Consider the following 23,139-nt stretch of genomic DNA (forward strand, 5'->3'; position numbering starts at 1 on the left):
CAGTACCAATGTGTGACCAACAGATGGCACAAAGTGTCTTGCCAAAATTTCACAGAAATACAAATATCCAGATTTTCGAATTGCCTTTTCATGACTTAAAAGTTATGCTGTAAGGACAAGGAAAAATAGAAATGGACAAAGCATGCCAGAAAGTAATATGTTACGAAATAAAGCCAGGGCCAAAGAAAAATAAAAAAAAGTAATTTTCCAGTCCGGGCCCTGCATGTATGGAGTCCATATGTTTGATATATAAGTACATTTATGAAGAATTTTTCTAGACACTCAAAGCACTTTACATAGAAAATGGGGAGCTACTTCAACCATCGCCAATGTGAAGCTTCCACCTGGAAGATGCAATGGCAGCCATTTTTGTACCAGTATACTCACCACACATTAGCTATTGGGTGGTGAAGGGGTGAAAGAGATAATCAGCCAATTAGAGGCAGGGGATGATTAGGGGGCCAGAATGACCAGGCTGAGGTGGACAATTTAGCCAGTACATTGGAAAACACCCTGCTCTTTTAGGGATCTTTTATGATCACGGAGTCAGGACCTCATAAAAGACTAATACCACGGACTCACTCATCACGAAATCTCCCGAACCATGAGGACTTGGGACTTGAAATCTCGAATGCAGATTACCCTTGGCCCCTAGGTGCTCACTAAGAAACAGTTTTAAAAATTTTATTGTCCAAGCTCGAAATTTCTTATAGTTTTTTAGACCCGTTTGTATGTCTCTCCGCTTTTCACGAGAGAACTACTTAACGGATTTAGATTTTTTTTTTTTATATAATTTGCTTGAACATTCCATTGATTTTGTGACTTTCTCATCGCACTAAGTATCAGAGTTCGCTTGCAGTACTGATTTATTAATGCATCGGGCTGTGGGGAGAGGAATGGGGCTCTCTTCACTCACGCGTCTGCCTTGGGGCGTAACCTTAACTCCGCTTAGCTAGCGAACGAGAGAACTACTTAACGGATTTAGATCTTTTTTTTTTTTCCTATAATTTGCTTGAACATTCCAGTTGATTTTGTGACTTCTCTAATTACGCAAAGAATCATAGTTCGTTTGCAGGAGCAATATATATTCGCGCTAATCCGAGACAGAGGCTGCGGGCCAAGGGTAGGGGGAAGAGTGATGTCAGGAGAAGAGAGCTGGCTGGGCCCTCCTCACTGTCCTGTTTCACTAAAACGCGGGCAAAGATGCGGTAGATGGCTAGTACTGTATAAAACCAGTGACTTATTAATTTCACAAAGATGTGTGATGTCAGAACTTTTGGCCCACTCTCCTGATGAACAGCAATTTTTCAAAGTAATTTTTACAGTTTAAGACCTAATGTGCCTTAATCAGCAGCTCCTGCACAGGGGTGTCAAATGGAAAAGCAAATCAGACTCCATTCCTGTTATCACCTTGAACATAAATGCCTTGCAGTTTTCCATAATGCCAACAGGTGGCTCTGCAAGTTGCCAAAATGCCTGTGATTCATTATGATCTCCAGCCTTCTCATCACAGCACTGCACAGCTAATAGAAGCAGATGGCGCAAAATGAGTCATTGTGTAACAGCAAGAATAAACATGAGAGCAGCGCACATCCACCATGCAATGCTCATCTTTCAGCTCGGAAACAATAAAAGACAAGGAGGCACACACGTGAAATACGTCACACTTTAAAGCACTGTACAGCACCTCTCTTACCAGATAAAGTCCCTGCAGTGGGAACAGTACGTGGGTTGCCTCAGGTAGGTGGCCATGAACTTGTGCCCGTTAACTTGGTGTACTCGGCGTCGCACAGCCCCTTGCCGCTTTCTGGGCCGCATCCTCTCTCGGAATACCCGTTCCTCATTCTCTTGGGAGGCAGTGGCTGTACAGGGGGGGGGTGGGGGAAAGAGGGTCAGAGGAACAGAATATCACAAAGTCAAGCTTGTTTACAGATATATAATAAATTTAAAACAAACTACATTTTCACACATATAGTCATATCATTAATATGGCTGCAAGGATAAGATCTTTGCACACTTTAACTGACTGGGCAATGGGAAAAGAAGTAAAACGATTTTAAGTTCATGCTTCTGCCACAAGAGGGCAGAATTTCTCCAGCACAGTAATGTATAGCTGGCACTGCAATAAGACACTTGCCCTTTACCTGTCCTTTCTCTTACTGAAACTTACTTTCAAAATTTTACAATTTCTGTTATTAATTCCTTTCCCTTGCCCTAATTTTCTTGGGTTTCAAATATGTTGTTATTGTGATAATAACTAATTTTAAATATGAATACAATTTCAGCACTTAATACATTTCTGTTCTTCTCCTTCACATGTTTTAACTGTGTAAGCAGTGCCACCAATAACCTTGAATGAGAGGGTAAGAGAGACATGCCCAGGACACAACCTCTCAGCTGCTGCTCTTTAACAGAATATCTGGATGGCTAAAGTTCTGGAACACACTGCCCAGGTAAAATTCCATCTCCATGGCCTAAAAATGGGGCATCTCTGACCTCAGTTTGATTAGATGGGTGCAGAACGATGCAGGGAAGTGACTTGTTTTCTGCGTACTGCCCAGCAGCACCACCTGATATGGAAAAGTCCCAAAAAATAAAATGATTTCCATGTCTTGGGCTTACCAATGCGCACAGATAATTTGGTTAATGGGATTGGAGCTTTCCAGCAGAAATGACAAGAAAGGTTGAAATGTTTCAAAACTGGTGCAAAGTCACCCTGACCTTGATTTTTACTGCAGGTTTAGGCCTGATAATAAGAAGTCGCCTATTGCGACATACACAGTAAAAATTATATTTACATCTACAGTCATATGAAAATGTTTGCGAACCCCTTTCAGCCTGCATAATAATTTACTCTACTTTCAACAAAAAGATAACAGTGTTATATCTTTCATTTCCTAGGAACATCTGAGTACTGCGGTGTTTTCCGAACAAAGATTTTTAGTGACGCAGTATTTAGTTGTATGAAATTAAATCAAATGTGAAAAACTGGCTGTGCTAAAATGTGAGTCCCCTTGTAAATTTGCTGATTTGAATGCCTGTCACTGCTCAATGCTGATTACTTGGCTGGATGAGCTCGTTAAGCCTTGAACTTCATAGAGAGGGGTGTCCAATCATGAGTGGTAAAAGGTATTTAAGGTGGTCAATTGCAAGTTGTGCTTCCCTTTGACTCTCCTCTGAAGAGTGACAGACATCATGGGATCCTCAAAGCATCTCTTAAAAGATCTGAAAACAAAGATTGTTCAGTCTCCTGGTTTAGGGGAAGGCTACAAAAAGCTATCTCAGAGGTTTACACTGTCAGTTTCAACTGTAAGGGATGGAATCAGGAAATGGAAGGCCACAGGCACAGTTACTGCTAAACTGAGCATGTCTGGCAGGCCAAGAAAAATACAAGAGCGGCACATGTGCAGGATTGTGGGAATGGTTACAGACAACCCAAAGATCACCTCCAAAGACCTGCAAGAACATCTCACTGCAGATGGTGTATCTGTACATCGTTCTACAATTCAGCACAATTTGCACAAAGAACATCTGTATGGCAGAGTGATGAGAAAGAAGCCCTTTCTGCACTCATGACACAAACAGAGTCACTTGTTGTATGCAAAAGCTCATTTAGACAAGCCAGATTCATTTTGGAATAAAGTGCTTTGGACTGATGAGACAAAAATTGACTTATTTGCTCATAACAAAAAGCGCTTTGCATGGTGGAAGAAGAACACCGCATTCCAAGAAAAACACCTGCTACCTACTGTCAAATATGGTGGAGGTGCCATCATGCTGTGGGGCTGTGTGGCTAGTTCAGGGACTGGGGCCCTTGTTAAAGTCGAGGGTTGGATGAATTCAACTCAATATCAATGAATTCTTCAGGATAATGTTCAAGCATCAGTCACAAAGTTGAAGTTACACAGGGGTTGGATATTCCAACAAGACAATGACCCAAAACACAGTTCGAAATCTACAAAGGCATTCATGCTGAGGAAGAAATACAATATTCTGAAATGGCCGTCACAGTCCGCTGACTTGAATATCATCAAAAATCTATGGGATGATTTGGAGCAGGCTGTCCCTGCTCGGCAGCCATCAAATTTAACTGAACTGGAGAGATTTTGTATGGAAGAATGGTCAGAAATACCAACATCCAGAATGAAGACACTCATCAAAGGCTATAAAGGCGTCTAGAGGCTCATAGGAGTAAAAGGAGGCTCAACTAAGTATTGATGTCATATCTCTGTTGGGGTGCCCAAATTTATGCCCCTGTCTAATTTTGTTATGATGCATATTGCATATTTTCTGTTAATCCAATAAACTTAGGTACCAAGCTGAGGAGCAGAACTGACAAGGTAGTCTTCTCCGAAGTTCTGCCTGTTAGAAGGCTTAACGCGTGGCTCAAATCTTGGTGCAGGGTAGAAGGGTATAGGTTTATGGGGCATTGGGACTCCTTTTGGAACAGATGGGACCTGTTCCGCGTGGACGGGTTACATCTGAACCGGATGGGCACCAATGTATTGGGGAGGCGTATGTGTAGGCTAGTCGAGGATTGTTTAAACTAGGGAATGGTGGGGCAGGGAGTTTAGGACAGGCCAGATTTAGATCTATACATGGAAGAACAAACAATGGTGTAGAAATAAAAATGCATAGTAATGTAAATTTTAAGCAAACACGTAAAGATAGAAGGATTAACACATTAAAAATAGCTTGCCTTAATGCTAGAAGTATCAAAAATAAGGTAAGTGAGTTGGAGTTGTATGTAGCAGAGCACAATTATGATATTATAGCAATAACGGAAACCTGGCTAAATAACAAAGATGGGGATGAGTGTAACATAGAGGGATACACATTTTTTAGGAAGGATAGACAGAACAGAAAAGGAGGTGGTGCTGTTTATGCCAAACAGGAATTAAATGTAAGTCATCTTCAGTTGGATGATGAGCCAAGAAGGATATCAGAGAAACAAAAATCCAAAGAATTAAGAGGGGTTCCCAAACTTTTTCATATGACTGTATTTATTTCAATAATGTTTTAACACAAAAACTCCTACAAATGTTGTAAATGTATAGTACAATTGATTCAACTTTGCTATGATTTGTTACATGTTAACTCACATCGTGATTTACTGGTAAATAATTATAAAACTAATTTGAGGTGAAAAGCAAAACATTATAACCACTAGGCCAGGGTATCTACTCATCAAAATAATTCTGCATTTCTCCTCATATCATATAAAAAGGAATTAATCGCACAAGCTTGTGTTGTGTGCAGTGTTGCTTGACTTGATGTTTTCTTGGAGGAAGCAAGTGGATAGGACTGGCGAGCTTTGTTGGGCTGAATGGCCTGTTCTCGTCTAGATTGTTCTAATTGTTCTAATATTGCATATTTTCTGTTAATCCAATAAACTTAATGTCACTGCAAGTTGGATGGCAGCTGTTGTCTTCTTATCTCCTTTAAGTGCTTCAGTTCTAAAATGTACAACATTAAAAGCCTGGCAATCCAAAAGAATTGTGGGGGAAGTTTGGCAGAGATGGCACTGGACTTATTTGAAAGTTCCCAGAAGCAATCAATTTGTATTCCATCAAACCCACCCGACTCAGCTGCACTGGCTTATTCATTCCTCAACAACCCTACAACTATGGTTTGTTTCCAGACTTGAAATAAATACGATGCCACTTACTTTCTAAATCAGTCACTCAGCTTAGCCCAGCATTTGCGGAAATTGACCCATCAGTAATATGTTCTGTTAAGAGGTCTCACACGATCATAATTTTTCTTTTAGAAAGGTCGTACAGAACACTCCGTTAATATGTCTTCAGAGGGTATGGCTAGCTGTACTGTGTACCCACCTGCTCTCTCACACTGCTGATATATCTCTGACTGTACAACTCCACACTCAAAAAAGCCAGCAGCAGCTTCAAGGAGTGAAAGTGTCAGAAGTGTGCATTTATTGTCCTTGTGTGTACACAGAACCTCTGCAACGGTGAGTAGTCATCAAAAGTGTAAGGAGATGAAATTTGATAAAAATTGAATTTTAACAAAAAAACTACTTCAAAATTAAAACAAGAAGTTTCACACTAAGGCAATGAATGGGCAGTCCACACGCCTTCTCCGACCAATTTCTACCCTTCTAAAAGAGTCGAGGACTTTATTTGGATGTCCTTATTAAACGACTGCCCGTTTCAAAGTAGCCAAGATGACAGTCTTCAGACCCTTAAGCAGGCAAATTTGCTGTCACATGAAGCCGCCGGTGGTTCTTTACATTCAGGTGCACTTTATGGAAGCCCCATAATGATAATCGCCTAGCAACTGAGGGTGGCTGCCTAGCAACAGCACTCAGCGGACCTCCAGAGCTCCATTTACACTGGTCTGAGCGGAGTCGAGCCCCTCTAATGACGTTGTTCAGAGGATTTCGTTAGATCCAAAGAGACAAAAGGAAAAACTGTAGACCTAATACAACATAAATTTCCAAAAAAAAAAAAACAAAACAAATGCGCATCTTACAGCCCACTGTGTCTTGTGTCACAGCTTCATAACACGGCACCCCCAGCCTGTCACTAACAGAACCGAGAGATGCACACGGCTACCCCTTGACACTACAACAATACTCAGTCACACTGTGTGTGTGAAAGGACTCTGCATTGGGCTGGGACCCTGTCTATGGCCGTTTCCTGCCTTGAACCTACTGCTGCCACAACAGGCAAACCTGGATTTGGATTAAGTGGGTCTGAGAAAGACGTGGCACATGCAGTATAAAACGGAACTCCTCTGTCACACACACAGAACCAGCTACCCCTTCACCCTTTACACCAGGGATCCTCAATCACAGTCCTGGAGGGCCGCAGTGGCTGCAAGTTTTTGTTCTAACCCGGTTGCTTACAGCCTTCCCTCAACTTATGGCAGAGTGGTGGCTCTGAGGTAGGGATCTGCACTGGTAATCAGAAGGTTGCCAGTTTTAATCCCGTAAACGCCAAAAGTGACTTTACGTCATTGGGCCCTTAACCTGTAATTGCTCCGTCTAGCCCAGTGTTTCCTAAACTCGGTCCTGTGGACCCCCCTGACAGCACTGATCTCATTTCATTAGCTGGTATTATTTTTCTTTTATTCTAAATTCAGAAAAGCACAGCAGCATGATTTTTACATTTATAAGACATTTAGAACTATTTCTGCTTTTGCTATTGAATTAAATGCTTAACTCACTTTTGTTGATTTCATTTTATTTTGATCTTTCTCTGTGCAGTTTTTCCCCCTTTGTTGCATCTTATTAATGACAATTAAAAATGAGCAGAGCAGACACGCTGGCAAACAACACTGAATAATCAATGGCTGCAACTACTTTAGCATCAGACCCACTAATTAGTAAATAATGGATAAATTAAACCATTAGAACACCTAGAAAAGTAGAATGAAAATCAAGATGAAAATATTGTTAAAAAGAAAAAAATACATTATACCCATAAAACTGTTTGGTACATTTTAATATACAGTATATATATTTTACCAAACTTAGTTTTCTAATTTCTATATTGTTCCCAAAACACAGAACTTGGGAAATAAAACATCACTTAATTAGCCCAGGAGTCCAATTAAAAAAAGAAGCTGGTTGGAACAAAAACCTGCAGCCACAGTGGGACCCACAGGACCGAGGTTGGGAAACACTAGTCCAGGATATGACGTTAATCTGCATCCAGCCCTGCATGTCGGCCCTCCAACCTGCAGGGAAAAACCTGGGGGATGGTGGCAGGATTGGCACCCCAGCCACCATAAAACACCTCCTACTGTTCAATTCCATCTGAACTAGTGGGGTGCTGAGGTGTCACCCGTCGCAGGGATGCACTCGGGTCCTAATCTGGGATCCTGAGTTGGCCTGTCATGTGGTGGGTGCGGCAATGTGCTGTATCAGAGCCTGCTCCTAACCTCCTCCTATCCAGTTGTTTATTTGAAAGCAATTCTCCCAGTAATTTAATTTCACAGCTTGTTAGTGCTTTAACTCTGTTATGTCATGAAATTCTCATATCCTAAAATTTCTTCCCCTTTCTAAGGATATCATCCCAATGATTTGAAGGCTAAAATGGGGGAGTAATTCTCAGTCCTTCACTTTTTTCACTTTACTTTCCTTCCAAGTATTTAATTAAACCAAATAGTGCATGATAAATACACAGAGGTGTAAATGGTAACAAGCTAAGTGGAGAAACGCTGCTCTCTGTTGTCATTTGCATCTAATTACTAATTATGAGCAATTAAAGACCAAGAATGCAGCTGTTGAAGACTAAAATAAGCAATAAGAGTTCAAAATCTTAATGAGAGAGACCACTAAAGTCAAGCAGAAGTGTTACTTGAGCAGTAAGTGCTTCTTATTAAGCAATTGGGTTGGAGCAAAAACCTGCAGCCACTGCGGCCCTCCAGGACCGTGACTGAGGACCCCTGGCCTACACAGATGCTAAATTGCTAACCTAAGCCTAGAGAAAATCCCCACTAAGGCTCATATCAAAGAAAATGACTGTTAGGGGCACCAAAGTGTGGTTACTGTGGATGGATGCATGGATGGATGGATAGATGGATAGATACAGTAGATGTAAGTTACTATATAATAGATAGATAGACAGACAGACAGACACAGATAGATAGATGTAAGTTACTATATAATAGATAGATAGATAGATAGATAGATAGATAGATAGATAGATAGATAGATAGATAGATAGATAGATAGATAGATAGATAGATAGATAGATAGATAGATGTATAGATAGATAGATAGATAGATAGATAGATAGATAGATAGATAGATAGATAGATAGATATGAAAGGCACTATATAATAGATAGATAGATAGATAGATAGATAGATATGAAAGGCACTATATAGATAGATAGATAGATAGATAGATAGATAGATAGATAGATAGATACTTTATTAATCCCAAGGTTATATACCCCTGAAGTTAGTATTCCTGTGTAGGTATTTTTATTCATTGTTAGTACCTCCACCTTTGAGGCTTCTGGTCACACTGGAGAGATTATAGGCAATCTGCTTCATTTACCTGAAGGCCCTAAAACAAACATTACCATAAGGTGGGTGACTCTGACACCCTGATCGCTTTATGAAAATTCTAACAATTATTTTGAGCTCTTGTACAATGAATTACATGTCACCACAATAAAAAAAAAGAAAGTGTTCAAACATATGAATTCATTTAACAGAAAACCTACACACTGGTGTGAACCAACTACTGGTGAAACAAAGTGCGTGGTTTGTAAAACCAGAAGTGGCATGAAAGTAAGCGAATACTGAAGGGTACATCTGCCACTTCACAATGACAGCCTGTCCTCTCACGGGCCAAACAAATCACATTTAAGTGATACTTTAAAATTTCAATGTCCATTAAGGAGGTGTTTGCAGAGTGAAATGGTGCAATACACCATAATGGCGAGTTTCATTGTGTAACTGTCAAAAGTAAATGCTGTTAAAAAGACAGACAAAATAAAATCTTTTACCTCTTCTTTATTTCTCACTACTTTGCAATCTTTATGTGACACATTTAAAACAGCAGAATATTAATATCTAAAATTTCTAACAAAATAAAATGAAATGCTTGGCAATAGATTGTGTTTGAAATGTGTAAGTTACAGCATTCACCAGTAACGTACGCTTGGAGGACTAAAATTATTATACTACAAAGTGCAATTCAAATTTCTGCCAGCAGATGTTGCTCTACAAACAGATCTACTGCTAAAATCAACACATAAGCTCTTATCTGTCCGTTGATAAACAGTTTCTTTGATGTTTATTAAGCCAAGGCTGTGTTTTTGATAAAGCCACTGCTCTCTTTATTCATCAGCACAAGATACACAGATTGACTTTATATATGCAAAAAAAACCAAGACAATAAACCACTGTGTAACTCTTTTTTAACGAAAAGTAAAGCTTTCACTGCTCTAAACTCAGTTGCCTTATATTTTTTATTTTAACAACTGGAGCACAAGCAAGTTATTCTAAGGGACTGGCTCAGGGTCACATAATGGGTTGGAGACACAAACTGATCAGGCAGACTGGGAATTGGGGGCTACTGCAGCACCACCTGATCAGGGCACCATGCAGTCCCTACAATGACGGATTGAAGGCCAGAGGTCCACATGACCACATGAAGCCTGAAAACCATGAGGACTGACTGAGATCATTTATGTCAGGTAGAATGCCTAGTGGGGACTGGAGGGTCTCGTGGCCTCAGAACCCCTGCAAATTTTGCTTTTTTTTTTTTTCCGTCCTCGTGGCCATCGGACCTTACTCTATTCTTTGTTACTTAGTATTGACTAATTTTCATTTTTTTAATACACATTTCACATTTCAACACATGTTGAGCTACATCATTTGTATGAAAACATGTAATAGAAATAAATGTTGTTGTACTGCCTTAATCACTACACGACACAGCTTCCAACGTTAAATCCCACTCTGGACATGATCCGACCATAATAATAATACTTCTTTAAGTTTATATAGCATTTTTTCTAACTACTAAAAATGATATGATACAACCATATTAATAATAATCATTCTTTACATTTATATAGCACTTTTGTCACTACTAAAAGTGCGGGGAGGACCCGGGAAGTGAACCCACAGTTTCCTTACTGCAGAGCATTGGTACACTTTGGACGTGTGTATGCAGACAGCTACTGGAAATGCACAATGACACTGAACTCTGTTTTTCTGAAAGGTTCTCCCACCGAGGCTGGGAAGTCAGACGCGATATAGATAAGTGACTGCTCCACTAGTCGAAGGGTAAAACTGCAACATTACTTTTCCATGCCCCCAGCCACACGACTCTCCTCTCAGCTGTCAATGACTGATTACATTAGTCACCAGCACACAGACAGGCGAACAGAGGGCAACAAATGTGCTTTACACTTTGATTGTCATCAAACCTAGGAAAAAACCTCCAAGCTAAAAAGACTCGTCGCACATGGTCCTGAACCACTCCATTACAAGAAATCAATACCAGGTCCTTGTCCCTGGACAAAGAGAAGGATATCTAGGGACCGACTGCACCTCCCACTCCATTCACAGCTTAGCCTTTCTCTTATCCATCTAACGCTCAGGTCACAGCACCACCCGGACGCCCTGAGTGTAGTTTATTTATTCAATGAAGGTCAGTGCAGTGCTGTGGAATTATGGTTATCCATTATGAATGACACAGGTGGGTCTTTCATGTTTCACTTACTAGACGAGGCTTGTGCTTTTACATACATCACCTCAAAGGCTGCTGGGAAAGGATGCAACTGTATATTGTATTTTCTACGATTATACCATTCAGTTTACAGCATGTTATTACAGCTTATAGTAAAGTATGCAGCAAGAACAAAAATACACTGCTAACAATCATAATCTTGAAGTCATGGAGTGGTAGCCTTACAAACAAAATTCGAAACTGCATAGAGGTAAGAAAGAAACCAAAATGGAGATGTAACAGTGTTTAAAATTACCAAGATCATCATAAAGGCAAATCTCTTGAGCTCAAATAAAGAAGTGGGCTGAACAAAATATGCAGCCACCTTTGGTGTCCGAGATGTAACACAATGCTTTAAAAGACAAGTGGCAGACATATCTGTGTAAAAAGTGTTTATTTTACTAATCACACAGCACGGTCATTGCATGATTGTTATTTTTAATGTTGGTTATAGTGTGAAAAGCCAAGGAAGCCAGGGGAATTTTTGGCAAGGTGCTTTGTGTATGTCCATTAACTCCAGCTAATTGTGTTCCAACCGAAGCAATTACGGTAGTTTAAAAATAATTATTTACATCCCCATCTGAAACTGTTTGTCTTTTTCCCAAGAACTGCTGCTAAAAGCAGAAATAGCTGCGTGAAAATAGTGGCTTCTGTTTGAATCACCAAAAACACAGTATTTGATCAGACCTTACAAACTCATTGAATTATTAGGTGTTGCAAGTTTTGTAAGTGGATGTCACAGGAGAAACAGATTATTTGTAAGTGCAAATTTTGATGACATTTCATAACTGACAGTCGTCCACCATTGATCAGTTAATAACTGAAAGGGTACATCTGTCAGAAAGTTTTTGGTTATTTTTGCCTAATGCATGAAAGAACTGCTTAAAATGAAGTGAAAACTTGTAACTAAAGTTCGTTTTATGCACTGTTTTAAGGAATAGGAGCATATGGGCCTGCCTAGATGTCAGCTGCAAGCACAGCCTGTGAAGTGTCAGGCCAGCAGCCAAGAGCCACTTCTCCGATAGGACGGACGTTCAGGGCACATTCAGGAGGCCTCTTGCCATGGTAAGGCAGCCACTTCACATGTAAAAACAAAACCTGCTTCATATGGGTAAGTAAATCAGCATCCATAAGGTTTCTTTGCGTTATCATGAACACACATAACTACGTAACCGCATCTTTCCAGTAAAATGTTTTCTTATATAGTTGGTGACAGGGCTTCTAGATGGAACGCAGCATACTGGTGCAAAATAACTGACAGCTGCTTTTGAACTTCAGTGCAACGTTACACACTTCGTAGCAAACATTGTCACTCTTTAATGTTCAGTTCCCCCAATATGAGCTACCTTTAGCAAACTTCATTGTTGTTTAGAGACATCTATTTTGCTTACAGGTGAACAGTGATGTAAAGTGCCGCATACGTAGCGCCATCATGCTTTCAAAGTCTAACAGGCACTAAAACGTAGAAATGCAAGTACGTTTTTGAATGTGGCTTTAAATTGCAATTGACATAATTAGTACAATTATTCATTTTAAACTTATCGGAGAAGCATTATTTGATGATGTGCATCTAAATAGCTCACCCTTCATTAGAGTTCATTAGAGAAAATGCAGTCCGTGGGGTAAACCAATACAATAATGGACTTTAAACCCCAGTGCTGGCAGTTTAGTCTTTAGTCCGACTCCCTCTACGACTCTGAGCAAGTCACTTTACCCAGCTGTGCTCCAAATAGAGAAGCACATATTTAAACAATTATACTGTCTGTCAGTATTCACAAAGCACCTTAGGATGGTGCTCATTATAGAAAGGCACTATATAAACAATCCATGTTCTACAGAAGATGTTACCTCAAGCCATTTTATAAGTACAGAGGCATAATACAATAGTTAACTTTTATTTTTTTCTCCTTTTAGAGCACAAGCAGGTTAAATGTCATGCTCAGGGTCACACATTGGGTAGAAGGTGAGGTGTTTAAAATCCAAAGCCACGGACATTAGACCACGCTACCTGTGAGCACACGTGTTTGATTTATAGACTAGTTGGCACCTTCTGACAAATGTAATGCTCAGAGTAGACTCAGTATCTCTCTGTTCACAGTTCATGTTCAAGCTGTGTTTTAGGTTTTTAGAAAACTAAAAATGAGGGCTGAGATATTCCAGGTGCTAAAGCAGAGTCTACTGCCTGTCTTACCTACTCACAATGTGCAGTCTTAAAAAGTTTACCGAACTTAAATCTAACAAGCAAAGCACACCTCTTCTTTATACTGACTAGTATAGGGGCGGCACAACTGTTAGCCCTCTCGCCACCTGCTCCGCACTCCTGGATTTTACACAAAGCCCAGTCACTATGTGGAGATTTCACATTTGGCCCAAGAGCATGGGCTCCTCCTGGATAGTCCATTTTTCTTCAAAATTTCAAAAATGATGATGATTTGTAAAGTCCTTAGACTCTTCTTGTATAGTCTAGTCCTTCACTACACAGCATTTGCTTTTATCAATCTTTTCAGAAGTTTAGGCTTTGGTGGGTCATGAGTGTCTGGAAAGAGGTCCATTCTGCTATAGAGAAATGTAATTAGTTACCAACTGTTACACACACTGTAGAAAATGAGTGTGTTCTTGCTGTCTCTTAAACAATCTGCCCTTCAAGTTCACAGGATGCCCTCACGGTAGTGTTATTTTGGGTATTAATGCACAATTCTTTCATGCCGCAGTTAAAGTAGTGCACTTTATTACCCTTACGTGGCTGTGGTGTACAAAAGCGTTTAAGAGTTAAAGATGATGAAATTTCATCTCAATTCTCAGTAAACCAGTAACTGTTGTCCTTTACCAACAGCACATATGATCACACTGCCAATGTTTGTAATTCATAGACTCTTTCAGTGATGCTTCAATTTCACTGTTTGGAATAACAGGTATTTTAGACCAGGGGTTGCCACTTCCGGTCCTGGAGGACCACCAAGGCTGTAGGTTTGCATTCTAAACCTTCATGTACCGATGAAGATCTTAAGGATGCTAACGACGCCACTCTTACTTGGATACGGCAGTGGCGTGATAAGATATGAAGATGAATGCACAATTTCACAGCTCGTTTAGTCTATTGAAAGGTAGGCAATCATTAGGAAGTGGTTAACTGGCAGAGGAAGCCAGGTGAAATAAAGAAGGGAAGAAGATAAGGAAGCTGAAGGGAAGCAGTAGCCAGTACCATACAACAAGGGAATGTCCAAAGACACACGGCAGGTTACGCATCTGTTTTTAACTGCCCGGAGGTTAGAAGAAGATCGAGGTTTACAAATATTTTGGGATATTCACATGCAGTAGATTATGCTAGATTGCCTAATGAAAAGAATGCACATCCTCTCTAGTGCTACAGGTACTCCAATTGTGACACAGTCACCGTAATGGCCACTACTGTCATGAAGATATGGAATTTTTTTTTATTGCTTTCCATACTTGTCATTTATATTACCATTGTTTTGCTTATATTTCATGTGTTTCACAATTTTGTATCGTTTTGCCATTTGTTTACTACTGCCACGCTGGTTACCATCACATAGTTCCCACTGCGCTGCAAATGATGAAACTAATGCAGAAATTATTTATGACAGACCAGTGGTTAAAGTTTGGAATAAAACAAAAAAATGTTCTAGTGATTATTTTTGTAGTCAGGGATAATTTTATTCTACATTGGCTCAACACTTGCCTCAACACTGATTTTTGTTTCATGTGTTGGCTGTAGTCGCTAGTCTTTTTGAAAGCTCTTTTGGACCATCCCTTTGGCCTCTTCTGTCCTGATCATTAACATTTACTCTTTTGGTAGCCACTTTCCATCTTCATTCTGTTATAGAACAGCCAGGATTTCATCCCATCCTCAAGTTTCTTTTTTTGTTACTTGTTGCTTTTGTTGTCCTTTGAATATAATGCCCAGCAGAGGTGAAGGTCCACATCATATGTGGACAGGGAGCCTTTTGAACAACAATGCCCAAACTCCAGTGTGTAAGGAGATCATTTCTGTTTAAAATCTCAGCTTTTTAAATGAAAATGTAATAGTGTGGGCATAGCCTTAGAATGCGTCCCATTTTGCAGAGAAGAGGAAGTACTCCCTTTCTTGCTTCTTGCTTGTAACCCAAAGGACTAAGTTTGTGACTGGTGAGCAATGCAGAGCAAATTCCTGGACTGAGACACGTAAAAATACACGTTTTTTAAAAGATGATTGCTTATAAATGTATCTGAGTTGTTGGACAAAGACCAGTGATCAAATCTGAAGTCTTATTTTATTAGCCTAATCTGCCTTTGATCTCTGATGTACACTGCTGCAGTTTCGCAACTGAGTGAGACAAGGATGGGATTAAAATTGGCACTTATGGTCCTCCGCCAACAAAATAATTGCTCCCTCACTGCAGGTGAGAAAAGACAGAAGCTGCTCCAAGTGTTTATGAGTGCTGTTCATGAGCAAAGGTAACTGCGACTGTGATCAATGCATCAATGCAGCCACCAATACGCGAGCCATGATAATGGACGGCAGTGGTGAAGAAGCAGCTTCCAGTGTACCAGCCAATCTAATAATGAAGTTACCTGGTTTGATCAGTTTAGTGGACAGCTTATGGAACTCTTTCATTTTACCCTTTAAGCATTAAATAGATCCTCTTCAAACATCTACTAATAATCCAAATGTATTTTATTCATTAATTAACAGTCCTCTCTGTTCAGGTATCTCTCTGCCAGGTCATGTTTCCCTTACAAAATATCTTTAAAAATGACAGTCCGTGGACTATCAACAAGCGGCTTCATATGTACTCTGTTTCCTATACAGCTATTCCCTCCCAGATCTAAAGATTCAGGTATGAAAATCAGTTTTCTTCTTGGGAAATCATCCAACGAAGAGATTTTGAGCAGACCCGAAATTACATTATGTAAGAAAAACAACTCATTTGTCTTTTCATTAGGCAAAGCAGCAAAGAATCCAGGGTGAAGAAATAAAGCCTTAAAAATAAAAACTAAGATGATGTACCATCTCGCAGAAATAATTCACTACTAAAATAAACATTAGGCTGAGCTCAATAACAAAGGAAAACTGGTATATTTATGAGTTATGACCTAACATTTGCCTCTAAACCATGTCAGGTAACAAATGGCATTTACATGACTGAACAATAACACAGTTATGTAACAGCATCTGCTTACACCGAGAGCACAACAGCAGTGCCCTTCATGGTCCAGCAGTGTCGCCAGAGCCACAGGCCACAAAGCCAATGCATTTATTTATAGAGTCTGAAGGGTTTCATATGTTCTGTGGCTGGAAGAGAACAAGTAGCATTATATTCCACTTTATAGTTTCATGAAAACCAATTTTAAGTAAACCTGACCAAAACATCAGTTTAAAATACGAATGACCAAGCAAAAAAGAAAAGCAACAGCCACAACAGATTCAATGGCTGCTGTATGAAGGATCAAAGTAATTGCACTGAGCATGGTGAATTAAAAAATGTTTAAGACTACAAGGTTGAGGCTTATTATAATAATACCATTTTAATAATACATTAAATAACTGAGGGGAGCTTATCAGTTATTTTACCCATCATCTGGTAGGGCTGAGCCCCCTTGGCCCTTAATGGTTCATCGAGTCCTGAACACTAGTTGAGGCTTAGGGCGCCAATTAGGGTTAAAACCAATTGATGCTCAGCTGGCTTAAGTGTGAATATAAAATGGAATTAACAAATAAATCTGATTTAAGGGGAGAAAGAAGAGATACTCCTCCAAAGAGGGGTAGAAATAATATTAGAATGAAAACTGCAAATTGAAATGAAATGAAATTGAATGAATTAAAATGAAAAATGGATTGAAACCATATCAAAAGGCGAGAACAAAATTCATAGTGTAATTCGATACCAGAAGTATGTGGAGTTCCCAAAATGAAGTGTTCTTTGTAGTGTAGCGTCTAAGACAAAAGAGCTACTGACTTTAGTATTTTATTTAATTCTGAAGACAAACCTAACTAAGTGAAGCCTCCCAACCTCCACTTCAAGAAAAAGGCAACATATTTTTGTGACAACTGGAATAGCTTAAAAGGTTGAGGATTAACTGCTTCTAAACACCAGAGAAAATAAAAATGACAATACAGCTTCCCCACTCCCACAATCAAAGAAGGCTACTCGTCTATCTAAAAATTCTAACAGATACAATTGCTAAGGTTCTATAGCTTTTAATACAACCATTCAGATAAGTGGGAAATGATACATTAAAGCTTACACAAGCGAATGGCAAAAATTATCCCACATACATCCAATTACACCTCTACACAGGCTTTGCATTCTAAGATAAAAATAGATAGACACAAGCTGCCAGAAGCAAGAGAATAGAAAGCAATACTAACCAATTAAATAACTTTTTTTCTTTTTCTTTTTTTCTAAATGCAGGGTTTGTGGAGAAACTGAAGACCAGAAACCAAAGTGAATCAGATAGATGGTACAGTATATCCTTATGATTTTGAGCAGTGGTTCTCAACCTGTGGGGCCCCCCTAAGGGGGTGCGAAGTAACAGAAAGGGGGGCGCGAAGATGTGGAAAAAAAAAAACAAGAATCAAAAATATGAAAAAAAATCTGTTGAAACCAAAACAAATTAACTTAAACTACATTCTGATACTAGAACAATAAATATAGAGTTAGATAAATGTTGATAAAAGTTAAGTAGGTATAATAAAATATGCATCTACATTTCAAAAATTTTGGGGGGCGCGATTAAAACTGTTATGAAAACTCGGGTCGCAAATACTTAAAGGTTGAGAAACGCTGATTTAGAGTCTAAGGCTAAAACAGCCATACATGGTAATCTGCAAAGAACGTGACTGATTTACAGCATAGTATATGTCCTGTCACACACGTGCACATGGGAGGCAGCTAAAGGGCTTGAATGACCGGGATGTGGCAGAGTGCACCAAGTCTTTTTCTCGCTTTTCTGCAGACAGTTCACGAGAAATTCTGCCTGGCCCTGATGACGTCGATTCTGGTTCCGACCCCTTTGACATCACTTCTGGGTCCGAGCCTATGGATGAAGACCCTTCCGGGTTCTGGCCCCTTTGAGATCACTTCCTATACTGGCCTTTAAAAGCTTATCTATCCCCTCAGTTCTGTTTTGGACTCAGATTTGTACACATCAGTGCTATCACTTTATTCAATTTGGCAGCCAGGAAATAATATACGGGTGGCTGCCCCAAACCTTACTATGGCTCTTTGTCAATTTGGTGACAGTCCATATTATTAATGAAATATATCTTAATACACTAGTAAAAAATAACATTTTCAAACTGCTTAATCCAATTCAGTATTGGATTCAAGGTGGGAACAAACCTACTCAGGACGCTATTTTATTACAGGGGCCTACTGTCACACACACTCCCACCAGGCCAATTTAGAATCACCAGTCAACCTAAACTGCATATCTGAAGATGTTTGCAGAAAACTGGGGCATGTAGTACCCACATAGACACAGGGCCAACATGCACATGGCTCACAGAAAGCAGCGTAATGTTAGGCTCAAGAGGCAGCAGTGCCAACCACCATCCCAACAAGGCAGAAGTGCCCCATCAACGTAAAGTGTAGTATCTACTCACTAAGACCAAGAAAATAAAAATGATACCGATGTGATAAATTTATTATGTTGGTCATGCAATGTTCATTGTATGTGACAATGATCAAGATTTTTTTAAGTAGTGAAACTATATAATTCTCCTCAAAAAAGAATATATTTCAAACTATTTTTTTTTTTTAAAACAGTAACCATTAAAATTAATGGTCATTAGAAGGATCATTTATTTGGCTACATATGTCAAACCTGTCCAAATCTGCAGTGATCTTCTTTTTTGATACATTGCATCTCAGCACGCAATACTATGCTCATATTCTTCTACAGTACCTTTCATTTGAAATTAAACACAAAACAGTGCAGGTAAAAATGTGGTCACTGACAAAAGAGATCCTACTCTGCTGGGCCCTTGAGCAAGACCCTTAATCTGTAATTGCTCCAGGGGTGCTGTACATTGGCTGACCCTGCGCTCTGACCCCAACGGGTATGCGAAAACAAACAAATTTCTAATACAAGAAATTGTATAAGATGAAATAAAGAGCAAAAAATAAATAAATAATTTTAAAAAATGTGTAAACTGGTAAACATCATTAACACTAGAATTACCAGAGCCTACGAAAAACTTTGTAGATCCGGCCCACCTTAAATCCATTCGCACCTCTCTGTCAGCGTCTTTTGTCCTGTAAATGTGCCAATAAAGACAAGCAGCCAGCTATTCCATCCCCCCACCACCGCAGAATGTGCACAATGTTCTCCCAGCTCATGCCTTGATTAATTATCTGGGAGTGAAGTGCTGGAGTTTTAGAGTGGAAATGATAGATCGTTATTTGGAACACATGCATTTCATGTGTGTTCCGTTTCTGCAATAATCTGTGTAAACACATTTTTAAAACAGAAACCTTTTTCATATTTTAGTAGTAAATGACAAAATGTAGGCATAAACTATATAATGTATGAAGCCTGAAGTCCAAAGATCAAGTAAACACTTTCACAAAAGGTTCAAAGGTAAGACAACAGCTTCCGTGGCATAGCAGTAAGATTTGCTGACTTGTAATCAAGAGTCCCTGGTTCAATCCTGACTGCCTCCTATATGTGCCGTTTTCAGTAGTGAGCTGATTTTAATGTTAATATTATACAGTACACACATACATTTTGTTTGAGTCTGTAACAGACCGGGTACATTTATAGTACTGTACTTGTAAAAATTACCTTTTTTTTAAACTTGTATTCTCTCAGTCACGATCACGATACATACTACCACCCTAGGGATGTGACGCTGTTAGTTTTTATTTGAAACTGGGAATAACTATAGATGTGAGTGGTGTTTTGAGGCAATGGAACTGGACATTCTCTGATCTGGAGGGATAAAAGCTGGCACACAAATGCTGGTGAATCTGCCTTCTTCGTATCTCACCATCACTTTATTGAGTGTTCCTGCTCACGCTGAATTAGTATGCAGCTTATGGTCTATGATGTCAAAAAAAAAAAAAAACAGAGACATAGGTATATATGATATTTGGAATTATTCATTTTATGACCTGTATAGTACATTTCGGAAAACACTGTGGCACGGATGCAACATTATTCATATTATTCATATTAATTCACATAACATCTTGCGGTTGTAATCAGTGACCGAGTGTTTCGTGTGTTTTTTTTTTTTCTCGATCTTGCCAGTGTCCACGTTGCTGTATGGTGAAAATATGAAGCTGGTTTTAAATTAAACGTCATTGAAGTAGCGAAAGAAATTGGTAACTGTGCTGCTGCAACAAAATTCGATGTGTCTGAGAAGCTGGTGTGGGATTGGAGGAGGCAAGTAGATGTAAAAAAAATAAATAAATTAAGTGTTGCATTTTTGAACTGGCATATAAGTCGGGGTCTGATTTTTTGGGTTTCAAGACCCGACTTATACATGAGTATATATGGTATATAGAAAATGACAATGTTTAGAATGCTGTAATTCATCAATAAATATTGGTTTTTTTTTTTAACCAGTCCAGTTATTTTTGTGTCTCACCTCGTTGTCCTCAACTCAATAATATGTGCTATGCAAAACAAAATGCATCAAGGTACATGGAGACCTGAAGCGGCCTGCGTACACTGATGTCTGTAAACCTGGTTACGTGTTGGTCAGAGGTGCATATGCTAGGTGCTAAGTGTGACTGTGGAGCTGAGGGGACAACACCAAGATTTCTTAAAAAGCCACCCCTGAACCTAATAGTCTGGTGTGCTTGTTAAAAGAATATACCAAGCAGCAGGGGATAGGGAATGGATGATGCGGTACAAGCTGAATAGTCATGGTAGTAAAGGGTGACATGAACTTGAATGTTGGACAATACTTGCTAGCAGAGGAAAGCTAGGACATCTAGAACCTCTCAGTACAATCGCCTGCAGTCCCAGCTTAGGGAAAAGTTTCAGCTGCTCACCTTTTCAAAATGTCATGTGATTGTTTGAGCAGCGTCTTTTCTATTGGTGGACTATACGATTTCTAAAAAAGCAGGTCTTGAATCATCCTGTAGAGTAGCATGGCCAACTGGCTGAAGAGGTTAGCCACAAACTGATGGACATTTTGAACAAATGACAGAAAATTAAGCTGCACAGCAGAACGTTAATAAAAACTGGAGAATGTGCATTGAATGCTAAATACTGCAACCTCAAGATTTGTGAGGGGTGAAGACACCTCGACCTTTCTCTCCAAACGGTAAAGGAGAAGAAAACTGTTTTTCTGTGCTCCTCAAAGAACAGAATAGTCACTGTGTTGGGAAAGAAAAAGAACCAGAGGTTACATAGCAAATCATCCATGTTTGCTACCAATACATTATCAAGAGAACAAGGGGGCAAATGACTGTTCATACAGCTAGAGTTTAATGGTCTTTGACATGCGGAGCACAGGCTCTAGGGTTAGTTGCTGGACATGTAACCTTTCTGTGAATCTGGAAGTGCAACACTCTCTACATTACAGAAACATCTCTAAACTAATCATAAATAGCAGGAAGCCACACTGTTATAACTGCGCAATAATATCAAGATGTTAATGGAAGACTATTGAACATTATCTACAAATTTCAGAGCACTGAATATTTAGTGCAGATTGTTTTTGTCCCTTCATTCCTCTTCCTGCTTGTTACTCAAGACACTGTGACAGCTTTCTAAAGATATCTTAAGAGTATAAATCTGGTGGTGCAGTTGAAAGTGCCACTGGTTCAGAGATTCAAATCCATATCCTAAGCATGGCCTGCGTGAATCAGTTAAGTTCTTCTTGTCTTTGCATGGCCTTTCTCTGGGTTCCTCTTATAGACCCCAAACACTTGCCTAAAGGATAAGAGTGTGCATGCATGGTGGATTCCAGAAGTATTCAGACTCCTTCACTTTCAGCACACTTTATTGTGTTGTCGATTTAATTTTGAATAGATAATTTTCTATTTTTGCCCATAATGACGAAGTAAAAATGATTTCAGAAAGGTTTGCATTTTTTTTTTAATTCAAAAACTGAAATCTATTATCTTTTATTAATACTGTGGCCTGCTTTAATTGGGACTTGGGGGCTCTGCTTCTGCTCGCTTCACTCAGGGTGGGCGCTATGCGCCAGCCACTTTGCAGCTCTGTCGCTCGTGTATGGGGAAGCGGATGTACAATTTAAACTGAATGTTATTTTCATGGGAATTGTTACATATGCATAATAGAACTATTTTACATTACAGCGAGTAGTTAACCATAATAAAAAATAGAAAACGTAATACAATTAATCCGTTCCGCACCATACAAGCTGTATGTAAGCATATATTTTTTTAAAGATTTTTAAGCACAAAAATAGTTAATTATACCATAGAATGCACAGTGTAATAGTAAAGAAAATGTAAAAACATTGAATAACACTGAGAAAACCTTGAACTTAGAAAACTAACATTGCAAGAGTTCACGCTATAGCCTTACGAACGGCTCGCTGTAAACACTTTTTTTAATGGATTTTAAGCACAGGGAAAAAAATGAACATTTGAAAAATCCGTAATTTATACAAAAACTAACCATAAAAAACCAAGAAAACAAACCTTGCATGAGTCAAGTTCTGGCATGAATGAAGTGAGGAGGAACTGGGTGGAGAGGAGACTACAGTTTTGAGGTAAAGTCTGTGAAGATGCGGGTTCGCTGCATGCTCCCATCTTGCTTCCGGGAGCCCTTAAACCAGTCACCATCGATAATGTTACCGATGAGCACGACAGTGAGGCACTACAATGGAGCAATCAAATGGTGCAAAAAGTGCCAAGTGCTTTTATTAAAATCAACAAAATAACTATCAAAAACAAAGTCCAAATTAAAGTGCAGTGCTTTCAGAATCCTTCAAT

The 23,139-nt window shown here is 39.3% G+C and overlaps 1 protein-coding gene across 1 annotated transcript in view; it reads right to left on the reverse strand.

Annotated features, from left to right (window-relative positions):
* Window positions 1–23,139, reverse strand: part of prkcea (protein kinase C, epsilon a) — a 264,352-nt gene that overhangs the window by 93,252 nt on the left and 147,961 nt on the right. Inside the window, exon 3 of the mRNA XM_039738392.1 lies at window positions 1,697–1,862. Within this exon, the coding sequence (XP_039594326.1) occupies window positions 1,697–1,862 (166 nt within the window). The remainder of the gene's footprint in view (window positions 1–1,696; window positions 1,863–23,139) is intronic.

This window comes from Polypterus senegalus, chromosome 16, assembly GCF_016835505.1.
Source record: "Polypterus senegalus isolate Bchr_013 chromosome 16, ASM1683550v1, whole genome shotgun sequence".
Classification (NCBI taxonomy): Eukaryota; Metazoa; Chordata; class Cladistia; order Polypteriformes; family Polypteridae; genus Polypterus; species Polypterus senegalus.